This window comes from Daldinia decipiens, assembly GCF_022478715.1.
Source record: "Daldinia decipiens strain CBS 113046 unplaced genomic scaffold F4813scaffold_3, whole genome shotgun sequence".
Lineage (NCBI taxonomy): Eukaryota > Fungi > Ascomycota > Sordariomycetes > Xylariales > Hypoxylaceae > Daldinia > Daldinia decipiens.
In genome coordinates this window covers 222914-246517 of record NW_026054546.1, presented here as the reverse complement: position 1 = coordinate 246517, position 23604 = coordinate 222914, and the positions used below count along the sequence as shown (strand labels likewise).

The window sequence follows — 23604 nt, the reverse complement described above, 5'->3', positions numbered from 1 at the left end:
GATATGGACCGGGATTGTCAAATGGGAGACGATCCTCACTTGGGTACCATAGTAGTCAAGTCACGGCGAAGAGTACATAGAGGAAGAGACGGTAGGTAGTGGGGAGTCCGCACATAGCGTGTACCTAGACTTGGCGCATCTGACGCGCGTCCATGCAAATTCTCGGCTTGTTGCTGACTGCCTCCCCTCAAAGAATCAGGGGCTGTGAATAGTCATTCGTAAGAAATAAAGCTAGGCAGTTTGCCCAGTGGCCTCAGTTTCTTCAGTTTCCTCAGTGAGCTAATTAGCTCTTTGCTGTCGTCGTAAGCAAACCATCTATGTAGCATGATATCCAGCATGATTCTGAAGAGCAAGGCCCTAAAAAAGGATATTAGCATATTAGCATCCTGATACGGTTGGCAGTATCAAATGTTGGACAAGGGTCCATCTTGTCTATCTTGTCCATTTTGTCCATTTCTCGAAGGGGTTTCCAAGCAACACGTCAAACAGCCCTAAGCACGGATCCCGTAGAGCCGACCAATCGTTATTGTTTCACTGAGCTCAAAATAGCTTTCCATGCTAGAATGCCGAACCCTTATTAGCGATACAAAGTAACGGTGTCCGGAAATCTTTCCCTTTTCACCATCGTCCAACAGACTAACATTATCCAACGGTCCTCTTGGCATAAGACGAAATTTAATTAGTCGCAAGGCTGAGGCCAGTGAAGAGCCGCTTGGCGCATACCCAGACGGATATAACGGAGATGTCTTTGTTAACAGTTAGGTTCAAACGAAAAAGAATTACTATGTAATAGTAAATAGCAACATAGCCATTGTAAACGCGCATTGGTTTCTTAGTTTCTTAGCTGAGGCTCTTTGCGAAGGAACACGTAAGAACGCGCAAGCCGGAAGAGTTAGTCATATTACGAAGTAGGAAACCCGTAATCCCCAAGTGACATCTGAGAAAATTGAAATATGGCTTGATAATTGCCGAAGCCATGTCGAACCTTCCCATGAGTCTAATATTCTTAGTCACAATGTCAGTCACTAAGCCTCTTTATAAGTCTATAGTCTATATCTAATACAATGAGGCTTGTGGAGGCTTTTTAGTAACGCCACAAAGGAAGCCCCATGATTAACCTCCGTGCCTATCACAGCTCAGTTTAATAACGAAGCCACTTTATCTACACTGATAGACCTGCGTCGTCACCAGACCATAAGCGAATAGATGATCAATTCAGGACCTGTTCAACGTAGTACACTACAAGACCATATTCGATCATGTTTCCTACAAATGAAGAGGAGGTGTTCCTTAGCTTTTACTATCTTCTACGATAGCTCATCTTGTCTGAAGTGAATCAACTTACATTACCAACAAACTCACTATATTGACGTCGTACATCTGCAGCTGTCAATTTACGTTGATTTCCATGGCCCAGCAGACAATACTATCCGAGATGAATACCGCGTTCGCCAATGCCGTCTATGAGGCTCGCTGGTCCGTCTCTTACACCTTACTAGATCCAACTAGACACATCACACGCTGACTAAATAACCATCATCGTCTATACAGCCCAGTATACGCTGTACGTGCCGAGTCCCTTAGCCCTGTTCTATCAATCCGCTACATCCTCTAACAACACATCTAACCTCGCACGTCCCTAGTCCTTCTTCGGAGCGATGGGTTGCGCAGCCGCCATCATCTTCACAGTCTTGGGCGCATCTTACGGCACCGCCAAGTCAGCCGAGGCAATATTCACGTCGGGCGTAACCCGCCCAGATCGGCTGATGCAGAACACGTACGCCCCCCTACCCCGCCTAGAAAAAATAGATCGTCATAGGCCTTGGGAGCAGAAATGCTGACGTCGAGCCCCTACATGTACGCGCGTAGGTTCTGCGCGATCATGGCTCAGATCCTCTCCATCTACGGCCTGGTAGCCAGCGTTATCATATCGGGCGACTTACATAGTAGTCGAGAAGATGCCCCTGCACCAGGGCTTCCTCCCGCTAGGTGCCGGCATCAGCGTCGGGCTTAGTGGCCTCGCGGCTAGATTCGCTATCGGTATAGTTGGGGATGCGGGAGGTCAGTCGTTAATAAATCTTTTCCCTGTCCCTTTTGTTAAGGGGTTATTACAATTGAAAGCTACGATGGCTAATAAAACACTATCGTGGTGAGAGCTAATAGTCAGCAGCCGCGGCTCTACGTCGGCATGGTTTTGATTATAATATTCGCTGAAGTCCTTGGTCTTTACGGCGTTATCGTTGGAATCCTAATGTTAACCAAGTCGAAGGAGAACATCACCCAGTGTCTGTACTAACTTAGCAAATCTATTTCTCGGCCTATAAATTTTCATAACGTATATGTGAAGAGCGCCGGTCCGTGGCCCGCAGTAATATACTTAGGTTATTGTAATAGTATAGAGTGTTAAGAGGCTACAAATTACTTGCCCAGACCCTTGATTTATCTAACTGGAGTTTAGAGTCCTGGTCTCTCGATCCTTGGTGCTATGGCTGTGAGCATATAGTTTTGGCGTAATAAGTAAATCATATTGAAGACGAAACCTTGAGTCATCTTGTGGACTCCTTACTCTGTTGAAAATTATAATCCGGCTAGGCTTTCGTGATATATCGATTATGTTCGTCTTATTGATTATCCATTCCGAATTAGGCAAACCATCGTAGCATTACAAAACAATGTAATCATCGTCTGGCAAGTTCTGTGCCTTAGCCGTAGGACGCTTTAGCACGCGCCGGTCTTTCCTCTGGACGCTCTACGTCTCATCGATCTTTTCAACCTCGGCCCTCGCTTCCTCCCATGTCTCTTTATTCTTTCTTGCCCATTCGATTTGGCTTTTCGCATAGGCAAGCTTGAATCCATTATCAGTTATCTTGCAATAATAGGTTCGAGAGCAATAGCTAGATAAACTTACCATATAGCGCCTGAGGTCATCTTCTTTCTCACTTTGGAATCTCTTTAGATCTTGCAGGATGCTTGCGCTCGCGTCCCTCACATCTTGCGCCGCCGCTACCTGAGCTTGTTCTAGTTGTTCTATACTCTCGCGCGTCTTTCCTATGGCGTCACGCCGAGTCCTCTCCGGATCTACATCAGCAACACCTTGTATCGCATGACGTATCGGACCAAAGATCTTATTGGTGATAGAGTTGCTACTAGGAACCTTCTTATGGTTCGAAGTAGAGGTTGACCTCTCAGGAACTCCCACTCTCGCCGAAGGGGCTGAAGAAACATCTGCATGGCTTGGAGGGAAGTCTGAATCAATAGATGCTGTGTCCTCCCCACTGCTTTCTTTATAGTGCGGTGTTGAGGTTTCTCTCATACTAACCGACCTTCGAGGTGCGTGGACTTGATGACTTCCCCCTATTTGTTGGCTGCTGCTGAGATATTGATCAATTCGCTTTGCCTCAGCCTCGCTACTTTCTAGCTGCTCTAAGAGAGCCTTTTTCTTGAGCAGTTCGTCGTTGGCCATTTCTTGCTGGACTCTTTTCAGGATCCTGTATCGTAGTACGTTACGAACAACTCCCGCAAATTGGGCACTTTCTCTCATGGGTTCGGCGAAGCTTGCCCCAAGCGAACTTGACAATTCCTCCGTCGCGATGTATGATGAATCTGCAGCTTGACCTACTCTCTCAATAGCCGCAGCTAAGGACGGGGATGGCTCGGAGAGTGCAAAAGCATTATACTTGGCACCTAAATCTGAAAGATCTGTTGCTAGAGAACTTAAGTGGTTAAGTGTACGCCTGTTGACTTTCTCCATCGGTCCCATTAGTGCTTGCTCTAGTTCTTTGATTGATGCTTCGAAGGTGATAAAGTACGGATCTAATTCCTGTTCGTTTAAGCCATGAGCTTCAGGAGGGAATCGGCGGAGTATCTGAGAAGCAACGGTACTAGAACTGTCAAATACCGGACCTGGAGGTGGATTCACGGGCGTCTTTAGCTTGGCTGAGGCAGTCGGCACCGGGAGGTATGAGTGCGCCGGCGTAGGGTTTGCCGTATCGAGTGGTGGTGCTTTCATAATCGACTTCGGAATAGATGAGATAGGATGCGAGTGTAACACCTCATTCTATTATCATGTTAGTCGTAAGAATGCGCCAGGGCAATATAAATGCGCGCATACCCAGCTAACATTTGGGTCGAGGAATCTCCATAAGACCCCGTCGTCTCGAATCTGTTCCATCCGCCGGCAGCGGTTCAAGAAGACAGCTAACATACGCTTTCGCAAGTCGATAATCTGCTGGTCTTGCTTCGCGTTGGTCGGATTTGCAGCGTAATCGGCCATCGTATGCTTCTCAGGAATTGGAGGAATAACAAGGGTAGGATGAAGCCTAGTCAGCGCATCGCGTAATGACGCAAATTCCGAGTATCGACGCCGGACTTCAAGGTCCTAAATCCTATGAGCATGACAAGTTGCTAGTAAGCCGGATAGAGACGTACACCTGTTCTGATCGTGTAAACGATATACTTGCCGCCGCTCTCCATGCTCTTCCCAGCATCCGTGATCAGAATGGGAAGCTCTGGATTTTCGTAGAGAATCTGCTCAATCCGGCTATCATAACCACCTGGTTTCCTTCGCGGCGCCTGGCTATTCTGGGTCCCATATTCATCATCGCTATCGGGGTCAGTAATCTGCTGCTGTCCGTAGGTAGGAGGTGGCGGGATATCTTCGCTGGTAGAAGACGGGGTGCTCGGGCGATGTTGGTCTACATATTCCCAGTCGGGATCAGCCTCGTCAGGAGAGTCATCCAACGCTATGTTTTCCCACATTATTTTTCCTCGATCCAGGTAGGGTTAAAAGAATGTGGGTTTGACTTACAGTCGTGGGAGCCTGGAGAAGTAGGGTGCGCAGAAGAGGATGTGATGGAATCACGACGCTCAAAGCTCACACCGTAAGGGTTATTGTCTTCCTCATCGTTCCACATAGTGATTCACTTTCGTCGGCGGTAACGCACAAGACAAAGCTATATTTCAAAAGTGCTCAATAGTGAGGTTTCTCAGGTAAATTATACGCATATAGTCGCCAAGGCGCTGCGACGTTCGGCGACAAATAACGACGAATGTGGGGGAGGGGGAGAATGGATGAACGAGCGCAAGCTGAGGATACTCTTAACGTCAATTATGAAGAATGGGCCTGTGCCAATATTATCTTGAAGCCTGTGTGTAGTTTCGAAATACTTGAACGGATCAACAACAGAGACAATATGCACTCTGTAGGTTTATCGAATGGAGCTTATGGGGAGGGCTGATATGTAGCTGTGGGATGGTGGAAACCGGAAGCCTTGTGCAATTACTACATAGTATGTACAGTGTACAGTGGAAGTAGGATGTGACTGCTGGGTGAGGTCATGTCTTATGGTACTTGGGCCGTGCTTATCACATATGCTAACCTTTTAGCGTAAATAGTACCTAAGCTAAGAGATCTGCAGGTCCAGATGTAGTTAGCCTCAAGCTTACCTACATACTACAATACGTGCATAAGCCAAGCTCCGACACGAGCCTCCATTGATAATTCATAGGTATGTAGGTACCTATGTAAGGTATAGCCTAAGCGACAACGTTGAAGGGTCGCGGCTATATTTCTATAAAATTGGTGACGGTGTTTTAAATCTAGCATAGGGAACACTCTACTAACGGAGTTAAATACCACCCATCGTTTCATAGATGGAATTTTCCAGCGGAATAGCCAGTTTTCGAAGCTAGGTAGACTTAACTTTATCATTATCTTAATGGACTTCGGGTGATCTCTTAATATATGTACACATATCGATATATACATAGCTACCTAGGTATGTACATAGGTAACTACATAATACAAATATAAATAAATCAAGTAAAAAGCAAGTGGCCTTCTTCACATCCCTAGAGCCTGCTAGAGAAAGCAATGAAAGTCAACGTTTGCATCGCCTGGAGGCAGTGTGATACCAGGGATACAGAGGGAGCGATCATGCGCAAGCACAGAGGATGCGCTCTCTTCGCGCAAAAATAAGAATAACCAAAGATTAAGTCACCGTGTGACTCTTCCAGTGATTAAACTGAAAAGAACAGATACTACGCTTGATCTAAGCCAAAAGGCAAAGAGAGCTGAAGAAGAAAGACATGTAGGGAAAACGTAGAAGGTTTCATCAATATGTAAATAATAATATCTAACGCGGTGGGGCAGGCAGGATTATGTCATCATTATCATAGCAGGTGGCTGCCAGGTACCTAGGTGCATTAGGTACTTCTTACCCCACCAATTTAGCCAATCCCACCTGCAAGATATATTTCCAGTTCTTCTGTCCGCATTCTATTTTTTCTTTTTCTTTTCTTCTTCTTCATACTTACCTTGCTCGGAGAATCTTTGCTCAAGAATGAGGATTCTTAAGGGGAGAAACCTGCATTGCACAACGCGGAGTTGACCCTCTTCTATTATCCCTCGTGGATCGTAGTGAGTGTAATTTTTGCTGTCCTTTTATTTTCATTGTGATCGGTGCCGATGCGCATCGCCATGAAGAGGATAGGCCTCAAGTTTCAGCACAAGAGCGTTGGGAATGTTAAGAGTTCGGCATGAAGATTCGGGATCACATTTACATGGCCGTCAATACCTGCAGATACCAGGTCAGGAATTATATCGATACAACTTGGACTCTCAACTATAGAACTTATGACGCAGTTTCTTACTCGACTCGACGGGTTAATTTACCTACCTACACACTCGGGTTTGGTGCAATAGACACCTAACTCATCTTTAACATTTACTCGGATACCTCGCTGAAATCCATTGGCGCTGTACTTCCAAAAATAAGAAAAGTAAGGGAGGATGCTTATGATATCCGAGAAGCAAAACTTCTGTCTATTGAATATTTCTCTAACATCTTAGCCAACACTCCTGTGTATGGTGGGTATCGTATTGTACGTCCGTTTACCGCAATCCCCTCGGAACCCTTACGACGCCTTTAAGCATCATCGGGACCTGCTAATAAATACTGGCACGCCGATTGTAAAGACCTTCCGTATACCGTCATAACGCCTGGAACCATACGAACCTAATAATATATATGTGAGCTTCTGGTAGCCCAGTGTAATTGCAGCTCCATCCTCCCAGCTGCTGCACGGAACGATAACCCCGTTTGGTATTGCGTTGCCTTTAGCCGCGAGTTGCCTGCCGTAGCATTATGGCTGAGTACCTAAGTCATATTTAGCAAATCGAAATTCATGTCTAGAAAATCCATGTCAACTTACGTGACAATCCCCCCTATCGCAATAAAAACGCCTATGATTGATTTGTCGCCGACAGACCTGCCAGATGTAGCCCAACCTAGCGCCACTATGAGGCACGTTTTCAGATGCCCGACAACAGTACTCGAAACTGGACCTGTTTGTCCGATAATGAAAAATTGTGATAGGTTGATCAAAGCAGCAAATACGCCCGACTGTAATATCAGCACAAACTTCGATATTACATATGTCTCTTTATCTTACCATCAATATCATGATCCACCGAGTCGCCGAGACTTCCGTCCAGGTAGGGAATGTATCCACGAAAGGAATAGCATACAGCAGCAGGAATGCTGAGACGGGCGCCTGGTTGAAGAGTAGTTGCATACTCGACACTTTTAGCTTTCGCTGGTAGCTTTTGATCCATACCGTATATAGCGACGAAGCAAATATACCACTAAAGGCGAACATCACGCCTAGACTTGATGTGCTCTTTACATTGGCGTCATTTGTCGGGAGCGAGTCATAGTAAGAAACCATACCAACACCTAAGCAAGCAGGAATAAGAGCTAGAACGGCATTTCGAGGCAACATGGACCTATATAAAATAAGATCCATAGTCGCAACAGTCGGAGTAAGTAGAATGCGCGCAACTTGATAGAAAGTAACGGAAGAGAAGGCCAACGATAGATTTGGAAGGATAACGTTCAACGACATGGCGACAGAGAGGGGGATAATATCTCGCAGAGCAATACGGCGAGGACTGAAGTACGCGAAACGAGGCCGCGACAATGTGAAGAGAAGCAACCACGTCATAAAGAAGTGAAAAGCAGCAAATGTTAACTGCACAAGCTTCAAAGATGGATCCGAGAAGATGGCCTTGTTTGTGAAAACCTAGCGGATTACAGAAGTTAGTTACACCCGCAAGATAGAAACGAGAGGGAAAGTATACAATGCCTATCGTCGCTAGAGTGTTTACTACTATCCAGAAAACAGCCCAGCCAAAACGACTCTTTGGGGGGCTCCGGGTAGCTTGATAGTCCGTTCCCTTCTCCAGTAGCCCATCGCCTTCTTCGATGTCTTTAGCATTATCTTCGCTTGTAGCAATGCGCTGAGACTTGTAATCATTATGAGTGCCATCGAAACTAGCGAATCCTTCATTATCGTTTGGATTTATCGTGGACGACGAAGCAGCGGACGAGGGCCGTGCAGAGTGACCACTTAAAGATGCCATATCGAGCGGCGCAAGACATGTGACGGGACCTGCCCAAGTTCCCGTCGCCTACAGTTGGTAGATCTAAGCATGTGGAGAGGGTGACGAGTGGGCTCAATGGTAAGGGAAAGGAAGTAAAAGTAAAAGTATCCTTTTGTTCTCGAAACGCAAGATAACCAGTTTTGGTGACGATGGACAGATTCCAGAATGAAGATAGATCCAAGCCGATTGAACGTTGGTGATTTGGTCGCACTGGCTGCTATTTTAGCTGCTATTTAGCCGATCTCCAGGCGGGAACGGAACGTGGAGTCCACTAAGTTTTAGTGTAATGTATGTGACTAGCATGTAAGAAGTACCTACCTCTTAAACAACACATGAAGCTTGTATGATATATACTTACCTACCTAGGTAGGTAGGTACATAACCTTACCTGCCTGCAGGTGGCTTCCCAAGAGGTATGAGATAACCTGTTTAAGTCGCGTGTTACAAGGGGGTGCCGAGCGGCCGACTTACTTGAATTGCAGGATAATGGGATGCAGGATTAGCTCTAAGCTCGTAGCAAAGAACTACATAGGCACAAACTTTCGTTGTATTAACTTACAGTCTTACATGCACTTTCCCATGATTGAAACCAAAAACAGAATGGACTTTCTAACTTCAATGTTGCCATCTCTCAACCAATCCACCAATCATTTTACTGTATATATGCTTTAGGTAGGCAGGTTGATCCTAGGTTGATCCACTTGGATTTTCAGCAACGATGGCAAGCATGATGATATAAGACGGGAAACAGCAAACAGCACCATGCAAGCCACCTGCTTACGGGATAGGCAGATAAGCTTCCTTGAGGTTGGGTATGTCTATCCACGAGATGGTATTGGTTGTTCTATCGAAACCCTAACATGTATATCGTCTATATCATATAAAGAACCCGGCGCTACGGGTTAGGTACTTTGTTGAAGCATCGTAACTTGGGTGTTTGATCTTTCCCCGGAGAATAATGGATGCTTAGGTACCTCTTACCTTTGCCTATAAACAGTGGGTAAGTGCTACACTTCTTGGGCCGAGGATGTCACAATGTGGGCTAAAAAGGATTATGATTGCCATATAATTACCTACATGTAGGTAGATGTAATTAGGAATGGGAGAGTAGGCGAGATACGAATATACGATTTAGTCATGCCAACTCAATTCTCGCCTGGGCATCTTGTAATTAGTAATTATGACACGTAAGCTAACGACTTGGATATTTTAGTATCTTTAGCTATGACTTATATAATTAACAATGTTGATGTTGATATGCTGGTATGTTGTCCATTAGGAGCTTCAATGTTTAATGTTCAACCTTGGAAGTTACCTCTTACATCAATGTAAGAGGTACCTACCTAGGTACTGTACCTAGCATAGGTATGTCGTGGCCCGGCGGGCTGCATGTGGGTCTATGTGCTACAAAGTTGCCAGTGTACCTGCTTAACCTCATGGCCGATCGCTGCCGATCGATGGTCTTGTTAAATTATCTTAAATGTTCAAAGACGCGCGCCGTCATTCGTTTCAACTCGATCGATTCGTTTTCAATACGTAAACCGGTTTATACTGACGAGATTTGTTCATGATACCACTTTCAATTTTTACGAGGTTCGACTATAGACCGGCTATTGCGTCTTTGTGCCGAGTATAATAAGGTATAATAAGGTATAATACTTGTTGCCAGATCTCTTAGTCGGACTGCGCTCCTAGCCAAGTCTTATCAACCTATTGTCTAACGTGTACTTTTACATATTCACGAATGGCCAAATCTAAGACTAATCGTATGGGTATAACCTAGCTGCTTTTTCGTTGGCGCACTTCGTTCCCGGTTCCTTGGATTTAGGTGTCGGACAAGCTAGAGAGACTGTCTTGCGTCGAGTTGCGACTTGAGACTTGCGGCTTGCGACTTACAACCGGGCTGTTCAAAAGATCTGCATCTGGATATCTGTCCACCCCGGAAACCCTCCTGTGCTAGACGAAGAAAAGAACGGACCTTGTTAACCTACACATTTCTCCTAATTGTCCAGATCGTATTACACGTCTGACCTCTTCCTTACTCAAAGGATCCTAAAGGACATTCATACATACACTTTTCGAGCCTCGGACTGATCCACCGGCGAATTTCTGGGTTCTCATTCTGCACGCTATGACCGCGCCACACCTAAACGGCACCAATGGGGTGCAGTGTAAGTGCCTGCCCGCAACGTCACCCGATGCTGACCGAGACGACTTACCACATTGCGTATTTAGCTCCCAATAATAGGACCATGAAGCCTAGGTTCTTCGAGGATTATGGGATTTGGAAGCAGGCTCCTGTATTGACCGGGACCACAAAGTTCGAGGCCTTACCAGATGTCAAGAATATTATGATCACTGGTGGTGCCGGCTTTATGTAAGTTTTCATGAGCCTCCAGGTTCCACATTACAGCTAATAAATGATCGAAGAGCTTGTTGGCTCGTCCGTCATCTCACCTTGACCTACCCCGAAGCCTACAATATTGTCTCCTTTGATAAATTAGATTATTGCTCATCATTGAACAACACCCGTATGCTCAATGATAAGAGGAACTTTACATTCTACCATGGAGATATCACCAACCCTTCCGAAGTGCTCGATTGTATGGAGCGCTTCAACATCGACACTATATTCCATTTTGCAGCTCAGTCACATGTCGACTTGAGCTTCGGGAACTCGTATGGATTTACTCACACGAACGTGTACGGTACTCATGTTATGCTAGAGAGCGCGAAGAAGGTTGGAGTGAAGCGATTTATTCACATATCTACTGATGAAGTATATGGCGAGGTTAAAGACGACGATGATGATCTAATGGAAGCGAGTATTCTATCTCCAACTAATCCTTACGCCGCGAGCAAAGCCGCCGCCGAAATGCTTGTGAACTCTTATATGAAGAGCTTCAAGCTTCCAGTCATTATTGTCAGAAGCAATAACGTCTACGGGCCACATCAATTTCCCGAAAGTAAGAACCATATTCAAACAACACACAAGAACACGCACATAACTTACCACGAAGCAGAAATAATTCCTAAATTCATCTGCTTGTTGAATCGTCAGAGGCCGACGGTACTCCACGGTGATGGGAGCCCTACCCGAAGATATTTATATGCTGGCGATGCGGCTGATGCGTTCGATACGATCCTACATAAAGGCACTCTCGGCCAGGTCTATAATGTAGGATCACACGACGAGATTTCTAACATCCAGCTATGTAAAATGGTGTTGAAAGAGATGGACATCCCTCACGAGAGTCAAGAAGACTTCAACAAGTGGGTTAAATATACGCATGATAGACCATTCAACGATCATAGATACGCCATCGACGCTACTAAACTTCGACATCTCGGTTGGGACCAGAAGACTTCTTTCGCTGATGGGTTAAAGATCACTGTTGACTGGTATAAACGGTTCGGCGAAGAATGGTGGGGTGACATTAGCAAAGTCCTCAGCCCCTTTCCGATTGTCGTTGAAGCTGAAGTGGTATCTGATAAGGAAGAGATTTGTGATGAGCCTCAGTTACCAAAGAAACGGAAGTCGCCTGGGTAGTGGTTATACAACCGGAGTTCACCCCCAGATGGGAAGAACCTCCGTAGGTGGTTATCCGGCACTATCATAATGGGAAATGCAATGGTGCGAATTGGGATGATCTGCGCAATGAACCCCAAGATTTTGGGTTATAGAGTGTGTTGTTATAAGCAGCGTCATAGACGGAAGATGCAAGCGGCGTGAAGAATATTCCCATTGCTACTTGAACGAAAGATTTTCATCAAGTATTCGGTAAAGCTAGATTAGAGGCTATGATGAGCTCGTAATAAACTTACTGTAAACTTAGTGTAGTTAGTTAGAGGTAACTATAACATGTTGTGATAATGTCTAGGTGTAAGTAAGGGTTGTGGTTAAACGGTCTGCTAATCGCGCTTCGGCCTGCATGATATACGCATGGAAATATCATTACATTGTGCAATTCTCTCCTATTCGGGACTACTTAATCCGGTATTTCGGGGATTATTAGGATTATTAGCGATGCACGTCCGAACCGGAAATCGCTTCCAGCATATCACGACTGCAGCTGGGGGCCCATGGTTCGATTGAAAACTTCCAAAGCCGGGGGTTTTCAGTTGACCAGCCTGTCAAACTGGGGACATATGTACTTTACTGCGTACATACGGTACATAGTGTCGGCTGTTTATCCAATGAAATCGACAGCGTAGAGCCGAAACCTCGACATTCCTCAAGGGCATGTGCACCAACGTTTCTGTCGCCTGCCAAAAGTGGGAAGGATAAGACGAAGAAGACACGCGTTCCTATTTAGAGCTATGAGTACATTTATTTATGCAGACAAGTGTGTTTGTTCCCAAATTAGCATTGATATCTCATGAGTCTTCCTCTCGTGATGATGGCGATGACGATGGCTTAGGTAACTTCTCTTACCTTAAGCAACCTTTTAAAGTCTGATCATCCAGTGAGAATGACAGGGTTCCTCAGGGTCGGGGGCGGACGGGTTTGCCCACCCATTCGGGTCCAATCAAACAGAACCGGAATATGAACGCTTGGACCCTTAGCTCTGGTAAAGTCGAGGGCGAGCCAATCTCTTCTCAGGGTTCCCAGGGCACGATATTTTCAGCGTTGTAGTCGTCCGCATCCAAGGTGAAGGGCTGCATACAAATACATATGCATACATACATACGGACATATATACGTAACATGCCTAGGCATAATGTGTGCAGGGCGAATATAGAATAGGGAATAGGGGAGGATTCCACTGGCATGGGTGGCAATGACCATGTGGTTCATTCCCTTGTCTACGACTCCACGTTACAGTAATGAAGCAGACCGCTCATTGGATCGAAGGAGTTGCCCCCCAACTGTCTTCTCTTACTTTGTAGACGTTGTCTGGGTGGTGATCAAGTCGGTAGCCAATCGTTAACATATTTGCCTGTGACTATCCTCCGCTTTCTCGTAGCCCATTTCCTCATCTCGTTCCGCTGCCTAAGCCTTGCGTAGTGGCTGTTTTTATTTTTATTTTTATTTTTATTTTTATCCGTATGCTCGAAACGAATTGAAATGACGATCGTAAACTAGTATATACGCACTCTGTGGACAGTCTTTGCTTGCCAATGTATCCGGCACCGGATCGTCTACGAACTCCTCACTGGCTAAATATTCTAGAGATCAGTTTTTTAAGCGCTGCGTCAGACAAAGGTGCTCCTTCGCTTACGCATCCATCTCTGGGCCACACGGTTTACGAAGACGTCGGTAGTCAGTGGGATTTCATCAGGAGAGTTAGGAGGAGCTGTGCGACCAAATGCCTCATCAGCAGTTAAGAATCCTCTAGTACGACTGTGATGAAAAGGAAGAGAAGGACAAGCGACGAAACAAGACAGGTTACGGCACCGCGTGGACCAGCAGCAATCATGCCGTCGTATGGGACTAGTGCCACCAGCTCGTCTATCGGCCCCCCCAGTACCGAAACAGGCCGTAGCGTAGTTAGCTCCGAGCTTCCTGTGCCGGAGCTGGACGACGACATCTCCACCGAAGATGTCACAAGCGACGGTTTAAGTGCGTGGACGATGAGCGTTGTAGAGCCGAGCGGTCATGTGTTTGAGGCGAATGATGAGACGAGGGCAAGCCAGTTCGATGCTGGCTCTATCTATTCCCGAAGCCATCATCCGGGTGGCCGTGCAGTGGTGTATCGGGTGGAGCATTCGGTTGAGAGCGAAGGTAGTGTAGAAGACGGGACCGTGTAAGCCCACATCAAGACTGACAACAGCGTAACGAGTAATGCTAATACTGAATAGAAACTCAACACGGTCAATCAACGAACTAGATCTTAACTACGTGATGGAAAATGGACGACGGTATTGCGGCTCATATTACATGCCAAACGACGACGACGAGCAAGTTCGATTGCAGCTGATGAATCAGGTCTACCTGAAAACGTTCGATGGCGAATTAACAAGCGTGCCTTTAGAAGCGCCTACTCACATCCTGGATATTGGCACTGCCGTCGGCGAATGGGCCATAGATATGGCTGAACTTTATCCCGACTGCGAAGTAACCGGAACTGACATCTCTAATATTTTTGAACGTCGAGTTCCGCAAAATATCTTCTGGGAAATTGACGATGCCGAGCTGGAATGGGAACGACCACCGAATCACTATGACTTAGTACACGTAAGAGACTTACAAGGATCGTTTTCTGATTGGCATCATATTTACCGATCTGCTTTCCACTGTATCAAACCCGGCGGATGGATCGAAGTGTTGGATTTCGATGATCATCGAGGAATAAGCAATCTTCACTCATTCTTCGAGCCCGAGTCCTTGGTACACAAGGCATTACACGACGTCCGTGAGGCTTCTTTGCTGCACGGGAGGCCGCGTGGTGTTGCCCATCTAGAACCTAGGTTTCTGGTTAATGCAGGCTATGTTGATGTCCAACTAACCGAGCACGCTATCCCTCTAAGGACCGAAGACGGCTCTACCGGAAAGTTTTGGCTTCTTTCTATGCTGAACGGATGCGAATCGATATGCCTGAGGCTTCTGACCAAGTACAAGGGGTGGGAACCGGATCAAGTCCGTTTGGCTTGCGACCAGATCGGTGAAGAACTGATGGCGATGGCACTCAACTCTAAGAGAGCAAAGGGATTCGTTGCCAAAGTCAGAGTATTGAAGGGGAGGAAACCAAGCCCATACAACCGGTGGTCTAGATTACCGTCTCGCGAGCCCATCCCTGTGATACAAGAGAAATATCTGGATATACTGGAGGACACCGATGCAGATGAGAGTAATCTGACAGATGGTCTGACGGATGGAGGAAGCGGCTTTTGCTCATTCCCATCTCGTGGTCCAACGAGCGTTGCAAACAGCAAATCTCTTCAATCAGGCTAGAACCAAAACTCTCAACCGACTGAAGCAATGTGTCAGGACTGAGCAAAAATAACGGCACCGTTGGTATAATATTTGATTTGAAGCGGTCAGATCAAGGCAGATGATCATTCAGGGGGGAGAAACCCACCAATATCATCTAGACCGTTCCGTGCATTAAACACAATATTAGCGTATGGAAATCCCGCAAAGTCAACGATGGTCAAAGTCACGATATCACGATGAGAGCCGCGAACAAGTTTCGACATAGAAGATTGGCGGAACCCGATGAACATAGACCGAATGAGATCAGAGCCCGATACCCATCTCACCGGTAAATATTTATCCATACCTCCATGGATAACAAGAACAGTAACAAGAACAGTTTCGATACAGACATATAATCTCCAATGCCCATGGAGAAACAAGAGGAATATAGGCTGGGTAAATTTAGCTTAAGTCTCGTGTTATTTTGTGAATAGGATATGGAGGATATTCAGGATATTAGGGTATTTGGGATTTCGGGTATATAAAGGTAGACTGGGTCAACATGAGACCCTGTATATGCCTACCCATCTGTTTATAATCGCATTGTTGCGATCTATTATACACGAGCAATAAAGCTCTTAAGGATTATCATTAACTATAAAAGTTAACTAACCTAGATAATATAAAGCCAAAAGTTTATAGGCCATTTTTCGAACTTGATTTTTACGATATTGTGAATGAAGCCTTTCGGGATAATATATATGATTTACATGAACAATTAGATTGAGTTACGTACCTAGGAGGTATGTATACTAAACAGATGTGATGTCAATCTTGAGGCGCTTTAAGTGCCCAGCTGCCTTCAATTGAAGTTACATCATTGCTGCACTACCTAGGTACTTGCATAATCCGGATAGTTCCGGCCCGCTTTGTTGTACAATACCTATTAGGCCAATACCATGTATCTAATAGGGTAAGGTAACCTTAGGAGGTACCTAACCTAAGGTACCTAACCTAAGATACCTTAAACATGTACGGCCGAGCTCCCATCAACTCCAACAATTCCAGCGAGCTCAGAACTTAAATAAAGGTTACCTCTGCCTAACGCCATATAACCGCAACCAACAGACAGCTTTGCGACCTGTTGCGACCTAGCCTCTTCAACATGACCAAATAGATTTCCAGATGTCGCTAGAAGCAACCAACGGCTTTGTTGCCGCCAACGGCGTGCACGATCTTACTGTCGAAAGTTTACCTATATTCGATGTCGAACCGGTACAACTCCAATTCTCCATCGCCGCCGACTTTGTCGCTGCCCAGGTTGCCAACAATGTGCTGGTCCTAGCCTTGTCTAATGGGCGCATATTGCGCATCGATTTAAACCGACCAGAAGATATAGACGGTGAGCTGGCATGGAGGTTCAATCATTAGAGTGCTACTAACAGAAGCTACTCGTAGATATCGACCTTCCTAGGCGAGTTTCCGAAGTAGGCACCATCCGGCGCATGTTCCTTGATCCCACGGCCTCTCACCTGCTCATATGTACTTCTCTCAGCGAGAACTATTACCTACACACCCAGTCACGCCAACCACGACCGCTAAGTAGGTTGCGCGGAGTCTCTGTTGAGTCCGTGGCTTGGAACCCATCTCTGCCAACAGCTACGACACGAGAGATCCTGATAGGGGCCTCCGATGGAAATATATACGAAACATTTATTGAAACCTCAACCGAGTTCTACAGGAAAGAGGAGAAATACTTAAAGGTGCTACATAAGCTTCCCGATGGACCAATCACGGGACTTTGGGTTGATAATATGGGTGGGAAAGTCGATGTAAGGAGAGTAGTTTTCGCTACGCAAAGTCGTATACTTCATCTCGTAGGCAAGGTTGGACGGAGTAGTCATGACGGGAGCGGTTCCATCTATACGAGGTTATTCGACTCCGAGCAACCCATTATACATGAAATGTCGCGAGGCTCGACTACTGCACCTTCGATGCTTGCTGTCTCACCAGATCCTCCAAATTCTCATATTTACGAGGATGCCGTTCCAGACCGAGCCTTTGCGTGGCTTTCTTCACACGGTGTCTATCACGGGAAGCTTGCAACAACTCCGATGAACAATGATCTTGGAAACAAGGTGTTCGCCGAGTCGAAACTCCTGTCAAGGTCGCAAGTCGTCTCGACAGAGGCATCGGGACGGAAAAAGACCCCGTCCGAGTCTATTGACGCGATCTCGTTGACCCAATGGCACATCATCGGCCTAGTTGGCGGTCGTATCGTAGCAATCAATCGATTAACTGGGTCGGTTGTGTATGATCAATTAATTTTAGACCAGGGACAGAAAGCCCTAGGTCTATATATCGACCAACAAAAAAACACGTTCTGGCTTTTTACCGCCCAAGAGATATTCGAGATCGTTGTTAGAGATGAGGATCGGGACATATGGCGAATTATGCTACAGAGACAACAGTTTGATATGGCCATGCAATATGCTCATACTCTGGCCCAAAAAGACGCGGTTTCAATGGCGTCTGGCGATTATCTTGTTGAAAAGGGGCTATTCGTTGAGGCCGCTGGCGTATATGGCAAAAGCAGCAAACCGTTTGAAGACGTTGCGCTTGCTTTCATTGATCACAACCAAAATGATGCCTTGCGGAAATATCTAATCACAAAACTAACGACGTACAAAAAGTCATCTACGATGCAAAGGATGATGATATCAACGTGGCTAGTCGAGATATTCATGGCGAAGCTCAACTCCCTCGAGGATTCCATTACTGTGGAAGCCGAGTCAACTGAAAATGGAAATGCAAAGGAGTCACGGCACCAACTCGATGCGATTCGAAGCGAGTTCCAGGACTTCGTCAACAAGCACAAATCCGATCTCGATCGCAAAACAACGTACGATGTCATTAGCAGTCATGCTCGGGAAGATGAGCTTCTATTTTTTGCCAACGCGGTAAACGACTACAACTATGTCCTATCGTATTGGGTACAGAGGGAGCGATGGACGGAAACTCTGAACGTGCTCAAGAAGCAAACAGACCCAGAAGTCTTCTACCGGTATAGTAACGTATTAATGACACATGTCGGACATGAGTTAGTCGAGATCATGATGCGGCATCCCAAACTCGAGCCGCGCAAGATCATCCCGGCGCTCCTCGACTACAACAGGACTTTCAAAGGGTCATTCCTCCAAAACCAAGCCATCAGGTATCTACAGTTTGTCATTAATCAGCTTCATTCCATAGACGCGGCTGTTCATAACACTCTTGTTTCTATTTACGCGTCGCATGCGTCTAAAGATGAGTCAGGACTCCTGGCGTATCTCGAATCCCAAGGCGAAGAACCTCATTTTGATCCTGATTTTGCGCTTCGGTTGTGTATACAGCACAAACGGACCCTCTCATGCGTACACATTTACACGAATATGGGACAGTATGTCCAAGCCGTAGACCTTGCACTTTCACATAACGAGGTGGAATACGCTTCTATAATTGCGGACCGACCTATGTCTAACCCTGCTCTGCGAAAGAAGTTGTGGCTCGCGGTAGCTCGTAAGGTCATCTTACAGTCCAACGGCATTAAGACAGCCATCGAATTTCTAAAACGCTGCGATCTCCTTAAGATCGAGGATTTAATCCCTTTCTTCCCTGATTTTGTTGTGATAGATGACTTCAAGGATGAAATTTGCGACGCGCTCGAAGATTATTCGCGCAATATCGACAGCCTAAAAAAGGAGATGGATGAGAGCTCTCAGACGGCCGCCAACATCAAGATTGATATTGCCGGCCTCGATCACCGCTATGCTATCGTCGAGCCGGGCGAGAAATGCTACGTATGTGCCTTACCCCTCCTCAGCAGACAATTCTTTGTCTTCCCGTGTCAACATGCATTCCATTCCGACTGCCTCGGGAGAAAAGTTCTGGAGCAGGCGGGTGTCAGCAAGAGTAGGCGTATCAAAGAGTGTCAGGTGCAGATTAGCAAAGGACTCGTCAGCGGCGCTAGGAAGGATGCCATGGTCGCGGAACTAGACGCTTTAGTAGCTTCAGCATGGTAAGTTGACGAACCGTTCCGCTCAACGAAACAGGGTCGTAAAGCTAACGAGTCGTGTAGTATCCTATGCAGCGACTACGCTATTAAGCGTATCGACGAGCCCTTCATTACGGCAGACGATGACAAGGGCGAGTGGGCTCTATAATATAGAAGGTCGCTACTCGTAGGCCCAATAATTCTTGCGATATGTTGCCGGAAACGGTATTGTATATCAGATAGGATTGTGTTTCCTCATTGTCCCGAAAGACCGATAGCACGTTAGAGAAATTGATACCCACATCTACAACTTCACTTTTGTTAGTTTTGATATTGATATTGATTTTTATTAACGTCGTAAATCACGTGGATATGAGTTCACTCGAATTGATATATCAGATGCCTAAATTCCTAGGAGGGTTATACATATTGGACGGGTCCATATGTGTAACTTGACGCCAGATACACATAGGCTCTACGTTAGGTATTTAACATATGTCGCGATTTCCGGTCAATATCCGCTATCTGGGCGGGTATCCGTGATCTACCTTAGGTACCGACCTATTTATATGGGTTCTCAATTTAGAAACTGTGTTGGAACGACAATATGACGAGTCTCATTGACGCCATTTAGCATATCGGCCTTAAACATTTCGACATATGTAAATCCCCATCATTAACAGTTGTCACTCGGCCGTTCTTCGTGCGTTTTACGCAAGAACATAAAAAAAAAGGTTCGTTGGAGGTGCGCTGGCGCGAAACAGAAATAGAAATATTAGAGATATGGCATCATGCAGCAGTGTCGATCAAAGGGCTGGGATTTAGATTAGGTACATAGCCGTGAGTGTGCGGTGGTGCTTAAGCGAGGCGTAGCTCGACGGTAGGGAAGGGATGAAACTAGATATGAGAGATCAAATGGACGAGAATGCCTCGAAAGGTTGTTTGAAGTGTTCAGAAACGCATGAATTAGGTCTTGTCGTTGGTCTGGTCTGGTTGACAAGACAAGCCTCTAAAGTTAAATATAGACTTGATATCCACTGATATGTGTCGGGGGCGACTGGGTATTTCTACATAGTACTATGTAGTAGTCTATCCGTGCGCCTATAGATATAGATAGATGAAAGGGCAACTCAAGCCGGTGAATGGAGATTTAAGCTACGCCTTAAAAGAGAAAACGAGAAAACCGTGTTTCGTAGATCTGAAACGCCTCGATTCTATAGCGAAGATGCTACATAGTAACACAATCAAAGCCCACATGGAAAAGGTCTTGGCGAAGAGGTTGTAGTGATGTTAGTATATACATACGTATATGCGTCTCACTTTTGAGTCGTAACCAAAAGGGGCTGGTTATGGTTAGGTAGAAGAGCTGGAGCTGGAGCTGAAGCTGACATGTCCAGCCTCCTCCTTTCGAGTAATGCGGACAGCGAAAATAAGAAAAGGAAATGGGAAAAAAGGAGAAGAAAAAAGAGCCCGGTAGTACAGTTTACGTGGAAGGACATCAATCACCGAGCCAAGGTTTGCCATCTTCCGTCCAATGCGGTGTCAAAGGTATGGCGTCGGGTTGTTCTACTGCAGGGTGGCTTGCCGTTGACCCAATCGAGTGTCGTGAGGATTCGAGTTGGATTGGAGGGCGAGGGAGGGTAACTTGGAGCGACGTTTCAGATTTCCAAGCAGATCCCCTCCTCTGACGCCGTCTAACCTTTGTGATTGGTGCTTCGGCTCCCAGTTGAGGACCCCCGGCGTGAAATGATAGCTGCACATCTTTAGTAAGGCGGTGGTGAGGAGAGACATCTAGCTCACGAGCCACAAGGCGGCATGGCGGCCAGTCAGACAAGGATTTGGCATGTCGTCTTTTATTAAAAGGCGTTTTTTGGGATGTTTTGGGGACACAAGAAACATACCACTTTGTGGAGAACTACGAACGAAGTTAGTCTGTCCGTTCGTGTTTATTACCTACGTAGAGTTGAAAAGTCTAGGATGTCTCAAGATATTAACTAGCTGATTGTTGAGATATCACTCTTAAACTCGAAAATCAACTCGACATGATTTCGTAAAAGGCACGAAAGTCATATGCAAAGTGAAAGCTAGCCTTATCAACCTAATGCCAATCTGCCTCGTGATGGCATTCTGCCCGCATTGACTTTGATGTTGCTTATCGAGTAAACTCTGTCAAGGATCGAGCTCGAGGTAGCAATGCTACGTTTCCTAGAACACTTACATACTTGCATAACTACCTAAGTTATAAGGTACCTATGTATTGTATAGTCTAACGACGAGATGCGGAAATGTATAGATAACGCCTCGATACTAACGTATACCGAGCCCTTAGTGGTTTAAAGATATGCGGTTTGAAGCTATCTGTTGCATCTATAAAGAGGCTCAGATTTAAAGGGTGGCCCCTTTATCTACTTGACGCCTCCTCTTCCATGCAACGTCAGGGGATGTATACCACATCTCCTTCCAAGAAAGGGAAGACTCTGGATTTTTCGTCCCGCTTTGAGCATCTTATGTAGCAATGGACTAACTAGTCCCAAGCATATCTGAATAGCTCGTCTGTTTGAGTTGACCAGTTCAAGCTTTGACTAACATGCCGAATAGTAAGTAGCCTATTATACTACACAAAGACTTGCTCTTGGCCGGAGAATATGTTGTCTGTAGCACGTTTCGCGTGATCGTGTGCTGAGGATCCAGGGACAACCCGTGTTTCTATACATAGGAGACTAACATCAGAGACTAACATGGTCAAGGTAGCATGGCTCAAGCAGTTATGGAATTTGATAAACGTAGTGTGGGGGAGAGGAGAAACCGTCGAGAGAAGCCGGATTGCTAAAGAAATAAAAGAACTAAAGAGGGCGCAGAAGCCGTAGGACCCGTGACTATGTAGATGCAACCGAGAATCGGATCCAGAGTCTCGTTCGCCTAAAGGAAATCCGATACGATAGCTTGATATAGCGGTTATGGGCAGTTATGGGCAATTATGGGTAAGATGTCGTCATTCTCGTCGACTTCGTAAGCACCGCGGCACTACCGCGCCTCTCCCGATACATACAGGACACATTTTCTAAACTGCCAAATCGGTGTTAACGATTCAACGGGAGAGGTTCCTTAGCTGTTGAATTCTCCATAGCTTTCTCACCAATCATGCGTTTGGATAATCCCTGTTCCGAGAAAAACTCTGAGAATGGGACAAGTGGGAAGCGCTTGATGAAGCAACTCAATTAATTCATCTGGTTTAATCAGGGAAACAATATATGAATATAAATTGTGAGATTGATTTCGCGAAAGAGGCGAGAAAGTCGGGCCCTGTTGCGCATATAAGTCTCATGCACTTATCGATATTTTAATATATATAATAATATTGCAGAACAACGGACCTCTATCATTTTCGTGGAATGAACTTTAGAGGATAAAGATATAATAATGAAGATAATAACGAAGATTTGTTGGAGAGGAAAGAAGAGGGCTTTCAAGTCGACGCGCAGGGCGATCCCGTCGTTTCAAAGCCTACATGCGTCTTTAGAGCGTTGATAGGTACATAAATATAGGTGCTGATAGACGCTTGCTTTAGACACTTTTTAGGCACAAGAAGTACTAAACAGGTCTCTCCCACTGTGGGAATTCTTTTCAATATACCTAGCTGGGTACCGGCGGGGTACGGCACGGTACAGGCAAGGTACCTAACGTTCCTAACGTTGTAAAGAGATACTCGTAACCCAAACTGGGCGCAGAGGGCATGGCCCCACTAAAATCCATAGTACCTTCCACCCATTCCCTGCTGCACCTCAACCTTCGCACACCAATCCATTCGTCTTCTTTGAACCTCCTGAGAATTACAGTCTCCAACCTTCCTCCTCTTCCCTTTTTTATGCCCTTCTCCAGGCTCAAGTCTCCTTCATATCCCCCGCCTCTAGATCATACGTAGATCTTTAATGGAGCCTGTATATTGATCCTGATCCGTTTGGTCATTTGTTTCCGTCCCGACAAGCCCTTCATTTTTTTTTCTTCCTTCCCACCAATTCTTCTTCAACGGGGGGTTTTTGCTAGGAAGGAGAAAAAAAAGAAAAATACAGGGAAGGCTAATCAAGAAATTGTCCTCCGTCAGAATCGGTATTTCACTCCTAATTCGAATTGGACATTGTCCTCGGAAGACTACGACACTCCTTGTATTTTTCTGCCTTCAAACCCTATTATTTCAATTGTTTTATCCAAGTCGACATAGCTTCGACCTAGCCCGGTCGCTTGCCTCCTTGTAATAACCCCCAGGTGCCG

General features: G+C 45.8%; 7 protein-coding genes across 7 annotated transcripts; 4 read left to right on the top strand and 3 right to left on the bottom strand.

Annotated features, from left to right (window-relative positions):
* Positions 1-21: 21 nt before the first annotated feature.
* F4813DRAFT_378689 (V-type ATPase) lies at positions 22-2296 on the top strand (the record flags this gene model as incomplete). Its single annotated transcript, XM_049245361.1, has 5 exons — positions 22-51; positions 1644-1777; positions 1870-1921; positions 1974-2061; positions 2157-2296. The coding sequence occupies 5 exons, from the start codon at positions 22-24 to the stop codon at positions 2294-2296; spliced, it is 444 nt and encodes a 147-aa protein (XP_049103582.1).
* A 155-nt stretch (positions 2297-2451) lies between these two features.
* F4813DRAFT_166348 (uncharacterized protein) lies at positions 2452-5044 on the bottom strand. Its single transcript, XM_049239142.1, has 5 exons — positions 4808-5044; positions 4429-4742; positions 4112-4378; positions 2909-4057; positions 2452-2845 (listed from the first exon to the last, which is right to left on the bottom strand). The coding sequence occupies exons 1-5, from the start codon at positions 4911-4913 to the stop codon at positions 2750-2752; spliced, it is 1932 nt and encodes a 643-aa protein (XP_049103581.1). The 5' UTR covers positions 4914-5044; the 3' UTR covers positions 2452-2749.
* Positions 5045-6914: 1870 nt separating this feature from the next.
* F4813DRAFT_166217 (TPT-domain-containing protein) lies at positions 6915-8854 on the bottom strand. Its single transcript, XM_049239139.1, has 5 exons — positions 8762-8854; positions 8141-8653; positions 7453-8082; positions 7213-7403; positions 6915-7157 (listed from the first exon to the last, which is right to left on the bottom strand). Exons 2-5 carry the CDS (start codon positions 8420-8422, stop codon positions 7118-7120), a joined length of 1143 nt encoding a protein of 380 aa, XP_049103580.1. The 5' UTR covers positions 8423-8653; positions 8762-8854; the 3' UTR covers positions 6915-7117.
* A 1062-nt stretch (positions 8855-9916) lies between these two features.
* Positions 9917-12679, top strand: F4813DRAFT_345015 (NAD(P)-binding protein). Its single transcript, XM_049241721.1, has 4 exons — positions 9917-10614; positions 10679-10820; positions 10874-11409; positions 11467-12679. Exons 1-4 carry the CDS (start codon positions 10575-10577, stop codon positions 11991-11993), a joined length of 1245 nt encoding a protein of 414 aa, XP_049103579.1. The 5' UTR covers positions 9917-10574; the 3' UTR covers positions 11994-12679.
* Positions 12680-12701: 22 nt separating this feature from the next.
* Positions 12702-13544, bottom strand: F4813DRAFT_345012 (uncharacterized protein; the record flags this gene model as incomplete). Its single annotated transcript, XM_049241720.1, has 2 exons — positions 12702-12751; positions 12879-13544. A coding segment is annotated over one exon (180 nt), but the record flags the coding sequence as incomplete, so codon positions are not given.
* On the top strand, positions 13494-16008 carry F4813DRAFT_345011 (S-adenosyl-L-methionine-dependent methyltransferase). Its single transcript, XM_049241719.1, has 2 exons — positions 13494-14190; positions 14246-16008. The coding sequence occupies exons 1-2, from the start codon at positions 13793-13795 to the stop codon at positions 15336-15338; spliced, it is 1491 nt and encodes a 496-aa protein (XP_049103577.1). The 5' UTR covers positions 13494-13792; the 3' UTR covers positions 15339-16008.
* A 335-nt stretch (positions 16009-16343) lies between these two features.
* Positions 16344-19441, top strand: F4813DRAFT_345009 (Pep3/Vps18/deep orange family-domain-containing protein). The gene is made up of 2 exons (XM_049241718.1): positions 16344-16704; positions 16761-19441. The coding sequence occupies exons 1-2, from the start codon at positions 16488-16490 to the stop codon at positions 19361-19363; spliced, it is 2820 nt and encodes a 939-aa protein (XP_049103576.1). The 5' UTR covers positions 16344-16487; the 3' UTR covers positions 19364-19441.
* The last annotated feature ends 4163 nt before the right edge of the window (positions 19442-23604 follow it).